General features: G+C 45.0%; 1 protein-coding gene across 1 annotated transcript in view; it reads right to left on the bottom strand.

Moving 5' to 3' along the window:
- Window positions 1–544: 544 nt before the first annotated feature.
- The window catches only part of GRK5 (G protein-coupled receptor kinase 5), a gene marked incomplete at its 5' end in the record, with an annotated part of 93,990 nt that continues 87,458 nt past the window's right edge, over window positions 545–7,076 (bottom strand). Inside the window, 5 exon segments of the mRNA XM_010003969.1 lie at window positions 545–1,165; window positions 1,992–2,123; window positions 2,904–3,041; window positions 5,398–5,420; window positions 5,423–5,528. Coding sequence (XP_010002271.1) covers window positions 1,067–1,165; window positions 1,992–2,123; window positions 2,904–3,041; window positions 5,398–5,420; window positions 5,423–5,528 — 498 coding nt within the window.

Here is a 7,076-nt window from a genome sequence, read left to right as displayed (position 1 = left end):
AATTTCCCCCTGATACCTGTTTGGAATGAACAACTGTGGAAAGGCCTTGGACTGTTGACTGCAGCAGGGAGAACACTTGGAATTTTGCTCTGATTTCAGCAGGTGCAGCTGTCAAATCCTTGAAAAACAAATGGTCATTTGCTTTCCTAGTCACCCCTCACTCAGTTTTGTTCTCACTGTCATTAAAAATGGCACAAAAACTAGTGAAGGGGAAGGCTTAAAATAGGGTTCCCTTTCTAACCAAAAATCTTTTGATGAGCTAACAAAGGTAAGTGCAAACCTCAGCTGTGCTGGTCCCATGACATCACAAGCCTTAGGCATAGCAAGTAGCATTCTTGAATGCATCACAATCTTGTCTTTCAGCATTTAATGCCAGACATTACAAGCACATGAAGAGGAGAAATGTATGCAGTGTTGCTGTAAACCAAATATACAGATGTAAAAGAATTAAGAATCAGCTATTCCATAAAAATGCATGTCAATAAAACCCAGTCTGATCAAGTGATTTATGAATCATTTCCTAGAATTACTAAAAAGAATGATTTCTCATTTGAGGCTCTGGAAGTCTTGAGTCACATTATTATTTTTTTTTTTTTTCTTTAAAAAAATGTCTTAAAACACATGGCTTTACAGCTGCTGCTTGGAAAATATACACCTCCAAAGTCTGACTTTCATTTAAATACAAATGTACAAAATGTAAACTGAGACAATAGAGAAATTTACAAAACTTTTCTTTAAAAATAATAAAGACAAAATTCAGTTCTAGTATGATGCTATTTAAATACGTGCAAGTAGTCATGTTCATTGAATTTCTATTGCAATGTTCTAAATAGACAAATTTGATTCCCACAGTCTTGAGTGCCACCTCCAAAAACAGACCTGAGTGGAAAATTCTTCTTAAAATGTGAGGCTCCACTGGAAGGAATGGATAGAAAAATCTCCATTTTGGGGAGATCCTTTTCTCTTTCTTTCTTTTCACTCAATGGTGGAGGCTCTCTCATCCATAGAAGCTCCATAGATTATAGTGGAAGGATGCAACATCTTGCTTCATAAAACTGAGTTGGAACTAGCTGCTTCCAGTGGAGTTTGAACTGACATGATTGGAATTAATATGGTGATTTAAACTGGCCTTTGAATTTGGAGAACTCTTTGAATTGTTCTGATGCTGTAGAAAGAGGAAGACAATGAAAGTGAGATTCCCCCAATGTGCCATGTTTTCTTTTAGCTCAACATTATTCATTTTATCCTGATCACACACTGACTGGGCTACAAGATTTTTGTTTGAAGATCTTTGGATGTAAAGTATTCTCCACTTTCTTACCTGTGTTCTCTCTAGTCAGGAGGACCATGGCAGCTCTTGAGGAATGCAGCAAAGAAGACTTACTCGAGCTCCAGGAGTCAAATCAATTCACTGCAAAATGTCAGTATCTGCTAAATCTGACTAATCCAGAGGACACCTGCCAGTGCAGGTTTGAACCCTACAGAAACAGATGGGTCTAAGAATGTTATTTAGCTTTGCAAATGGTGCCAGGGTGCCCCATGAAAGCTCTACAACACATATTCTCCAGTCTGCTCTCTTCTCTAGTATCTTGGTTTCCTGTCATGACCACTTCACTCAACAATTGCATTTTCTTTTTGTTTGATTTTTTTTTTTTTAACACATAAATCAAGGGTTTTCACAAGGAACTTATCAAAGCCATATCATCATTTCAAAAGGCATTTCAGCCTGCCACTGGAAAATAGTCTGGGGAGGAAGTTTTCAACCACTGGAAATAGAAGTGATGAAAAATGCTGGAACTCCTGGCAGTAAAAAACCAAAAATGACAGGATGTAGATGGCAAATCTCGTACAGATGGGAAACTATCAGGTAACTGTGACAATAAGTGGTCTCTAAGACGTGCTGCCTTACTCCTACAAACATTTCAGCAGAACATGTCTGGGACACTGGGTATCTAAGGGAGGTTCCTTGTCTTAGTCATCAAAGAGCTCACCTGTCTTTTAAATATCCTCTGCAGCAATCCCTTCTTGGGTGGCTCCGGGGGGTAGCTTTTGTTTAGGTCTGGTGAAATAGTACCATTTGGTCCAAATACATTCAGTTCTTTGAAACACTCTGTTTCTATCATCTAGTGGAATACAACGAGAAAGGAAAAAAGAAATTATACATCTGCTTTAAATGTATTCCAGTAGTGCTGGGCTGTTCAAAGTCAGGACCACGACTGGCAGGTTGAGCAGTTTGTTAGGAGAGTTAACAGTTGAATTCCTTCTGGTGGATAGAGGGTTGTATGAAAAAGAGAGGGTGAGTCTGCTCTGCATGTTTGCACATCAGTCCTGTTAGAATTTGCCCCAAAAAGCTTCCTCTTCTTTTCTTTAGCACTGTGAGGGACATTGGGTAACGACAGGCACACTCACAAACTCCCTGTTATCAGCACCCCTCTGACCAAGTGAATCTGGTGTTTGATCCAGACTTGGATTACAAAATCCATTGCTGGCTGTTTTGATAACAAACAGGAACAAAGACCCAAATCTGGAAACCCTGGGGCAGTTCAAGGCCCTGAGTCAGCTGGGACCTGCTGCAGCCTCCACACAAGGAGTGCGACTGGGACAGGCAGCGGAGGAGCCTCCCGTGAGGGCTTGGAAACTCCTCAGAGCTGCTGTTGAAACACCACTGGAAATCCAGGAGAAGGAAGTACAGTAGGATCCTTGCTAACGTACACAAACAGATGCAGGCACCTGACCCTGAGAGCTGTGGCACATTAGAGACCCTGAAAGAGGCCATTTGTACCTTATGGAAGTGTTGGAGTCTGGCAAGTTCACCAGTAGCTGTGTATTACTGGAAATAGCTCCTCTTGAACCATCTGTGTTAGGGGGTTTATTGCAGTCATTTTACTATGATACATCCTTACCTCATTTTGCCATGGAATAGACACTGATCCTGTGGAAAACTTGGAATAGAAATCATCATCTGTTTGGTCCAAGTTAACGCCTTTCACGGTGGAGAACTGTTCTATGTCCAGCACATCCTTGCAGTACACTGCTCTGGGCTATCTCAGCAGAAATAAAAGAAGAAAAACAGAAAGAGAACAAATATTTCTGAGTCTGACCATGTGCTTCATTCACAGATGCAGTCAAGTGAGAATGCCCAACAAACGACTGCCTGCATCCTGCTGCTCCAGGCCTCCCTGCCCACATGTTTAGCATCAAAGGCTGACTTCACTTTAAGCACGTTAAACTTTGAAGTCCTTAAAACACCAGTGCAGAAAGAGTGGGTTTGAGTCATCCGTGTATCATGTGGCTGAGAGGTGAGGGGGACAGGACAGACAGAGCAAGAAAAGAAAAATCAAATCTTTCCGTAGTCTTCTCTTCTAGAGAAGGAACAACAGAACACCAGAGGGTCTACGAGTAACAGCCCTGAAAAGTGACCTCAGATAGAAGTGTCGATCTGCTCAGAGACCTGCGGAGTTTGCAGCTTAGAAGTTTAAAGGAATGTATACTAATTGCTAAAGAAAACAGAAGAGGTTTGGCAATTTTCCATTGTTTTCCTTAATAGCTCAGCTGCTGGAAGCTGTCCAGAATCACCTCTATTAACTCTTTTAACTTGGGAGCCTTTCTTCAAACAATGAGACAAATGGCTTTGCCTTTTAAAACTGCTTAATTTTCTGAGATGACAAGACTCTTCATAGCCACGCTGCTTTTAGCTGGCATTCCAGCAGCCAGCCAGAGAAAGCAGAAACAGTCATCCCTGGCTACCTGTCATAGTTAGTGTGGTCATCTGCATGCCTAGAGAGCTCCCACCAACACCACAGTCACCCTTTGAGGTGCAGGAATAATCAAGAGGTGACCTATGCAACCAGCCTGACCTGCTGAACTCAAGCAGATGTTGAATCCTGCTGCCTACACAACACACCATGACTGCACAGCCCAGGGCTCCAACCGTGCAGTGTTTTATCTAGAGCTGAGCTGTGTAACCAAATAAATGAAGCTGACTTCTGACAGAAGTCCTAGTTGCTGGAGGCTGCATCCCTCTGCATTCCGGATGGCTGCAATCCACAACATTTTTGTGGAGACAGAGCAGTCTAGAAGAGGATGGAGAGACATGGGTCTGGCTATATAGCTTTGGGTGATTCAGCTGACTTCAATAAAGGCTTGGAAATCTATAGATGAAGTGCCAAATAAATTAAATTAGAGGCAGCTCTTGAGTTCCCAATAAATAGCCATAAAATTTTATGGGCCTGTGCTTCAGCAAATATGTCTCTAAGAGGTGCCTTCTAGGCCTTACATGCCACAGTTAAGCTTTTAATACACTCCGGCAGATCCCAAATTTGAGCCTGGAATTTTCTGATTTTCTACATCAGAAAGAAATAGTAGCTTGTCTCCTATTTCTTCCCACTAAAGCAGGTCGTAACACCACGGGCTAATTGGCAGGAATAACTAGGCCACATAGTAAAATGTAAAGCAAAACCAGAGCAGCTAAAGTAAACTTTCGTAGCGCTCAAACCACTTTGGTTTGGTTGAGTTTGCAGTGATGTGAATGAGAGCTGCCAAGATGTTACTTCCCTTAATATGTTCAGATGGCAGTGTTTACTCAGAACCATATGGGAACTTTAAGGATAGAAGGTCTAGCCAGAGAGAGAGCCCTGCAGAAGGAAAACAATCTGATAACTCTGTGCACTGGGGTAGAAACTGATACCATAAAAGGGTGGGAAAAGCTTCGTTACTGCCAGTGCAACGAAGACTTTCAGTATGTGCAAGACTGGTGTGTAAACCTCAGTGCTGGCTTCCCTGCCCCAGGAAAAACTAACAAGTTCAAAATGCTCTCTCAGGTCCAAGTCATCTCCTCTGCTTGAGGTGACACTTGATATCTGAACCTGGTTCAGACTCTCTGTACCAAATGTCTGCTTTCATGACAATCCAAGTTCATTCCTCAATTCCATAGAGCTCTGGACTTTGTAGCTCTGGTTTCATCTCAGCACATGTGTCTGCATGCACAGATGTGGCTTTCATTGCTGACTGTCCTGAGCATCACCTGGTCCTGGGCATACTTATTCTCAGTGCTTCCGAGGGTAAGGAAACACAAAGGTTCCCAGCCTAAACTCTAGGAATTGAGGCATGAACAGATCAAGAGGTGAGCCCAGTGTCACACAAGACTGTGGTAAGTGGGAATGAATCAATCCCCAGGTTACCACCCTCCACGGATGCCCACCCAGCCTGCATGCACACGCCTGCCAAGCAGCTCTCCTCTTCCTCCCAGCCTCCCCACTCCAGCCCTACTGCTTAGCACATCTTCCTAGGGCAGCTGCCCATGCGGGCAGTGATGACAGCTCTGAGAGACAGAAATTATTTTAGGAACACATCTCTTCAAAGAGACCACTGGGGGGGGGGGTTTCTTATCGTACTTACATCAGGGACAAAGGGAGGATCTTTGCTTCTAACCGCTTGAAATTTCTGCTCTTGAAAAAGGGGTGTCTCTTCACTTCTGCTGCACCTTCCCCTTGACATCCCAGCCGCTGCTTCACATCTTTGGTGAGGAGCTGAAACATGCCAAGAGGAATGGTCAGGACACCAGGAAAACAAGAGCTCCACCAAGATACTGTTATCTCCAGTTCGTTTTGAAAGTCCCCAGAACTAAACACAGAGGGGAACTGTAATTGCTGTTACTTAATGGCCAAAGTTAAATGGATTAAGGCTGTGCTGGTGAAAGCCTTTTAAAATTACCTGTTATAAAGTGCTTACAGTGAAGGGAGAGACCACTGCCTCTGCTTACTTTCAGTGAACACTTTCAAGAAGAGGCCTGACATACTCTAATAACATATACAGCTGCATATTCATAGGTCCTGTGTGCTTTTTCTCAGCTCTTTTCTTTCCACATTACTCTGGCAAGAATAAATTCCCCACGTGGTTTAGGCTGGTTGATTTCACTCCTAAACTGCATTTCCCTCTACCCATTGCAGTATATTCTAGGACATCACACGGAGCCAACCCTTTGTGCTCATGGGCCTGTCTCTGCTGCACTCAAGGGCAGTTTTTCCCATGGAGCCAGTATCAGCAGCCATCCTCAGCTCAGCCTGGTTTGTTTCCAGAGACAGGCAATGCACACCCCTACCTGCTACAGCAAGTCCTGTCTCCTCAGTACCTCTAATGGAGCACTGGAGACTTAACTGAACTCAGCATCCCATGACTATCAGGTAAACAGGTCCACAACCAAAAATGCAAGGGTGGTAGGACCTGGAAGACCTTGTATGGATGGACTAACTGATCTGCAAGAGGTCAGTTCAATGGAAGAATGAATCTGGCACAGACTAGTTGGTGCCTGAGGAAAGAGAACATCTAGGCAAATCTTCACCAAAATCCCTCTGCTTTTACATCATATGCACAGAACCAAGCAGGCTAAAGCAGTGCCTTAAGGTATCATGTCTAAACAGTTGAAGAGAGACATTTCTCCAAACACAAATGACCAGTGCAAAAAGACCATCACTTGGGATAGGGACCTTTCTAAATGTACCACAAGTTCACAAATTAGTTTCCTTTTCTTCCTTCCATTCATCTTTGAGGAAGCCCCCATGATGGTAGGGAAAATACAACTCTGAACTCACCATATCCTGCCCAGAGATTCCAGCTGCCTGCTACAGAGCCGCACAGCCTGTGCCTCGGTACAACAGGAGATCAAACACGCCCTGAAAACCACCCAGGTTACCTTTGCTGGAGCCTCCGCTTGGGAGGAAAAGTTGGGCACTTCCACTCGCAAGACCGCGGAGGGAAGAACACCAGCCCTTTTCCAGGCAGGAAAGTTTCCCGGAGCCGGGCAGATACACCCCCCGGGATCCGGATGGCAGGAAGGGGCTGCCCGGGCTCCAGACCCCGCACCCAGACCCCGCCGGGGGGCAGCAGAGGCCGGGCCGGGGACGTCCCGGCGAGGAAGCGGCTTCGGAGCCGCGTCCGGGACGGGACGGGACGGGACGGGACGGGAGCGGGTGCCTGGCGGAGAGATCTTCACGCCTCACCTCCGACTGCAGCCTTGCTTTGCTCCGAAGCAAACCCACCGCACCGAGGGGAGCAGCGGGAGCCCCCGGGGCTGCCCC

Source organism: Chaetura pelagica, unplaced genomic scaffold, assembly GCF_000747805.2.
Source record: "Chaetura pelagica isolate M959 unplaced genomic scaffold, ChaPel_1.0 scaffold248, whole genome shotgun sequence".
Lineage (NCBI taxonomy): Eukaryota > Metazoa > Chordata > Aves > Apodiformes > Apodidae > Chaetura > Chaetura pelagica.
The sequence above is the reverse complement of the archived record's forward strand: the minus strand, read 5'-3'. Positions and strand labels throughout refer to the sequence as shown.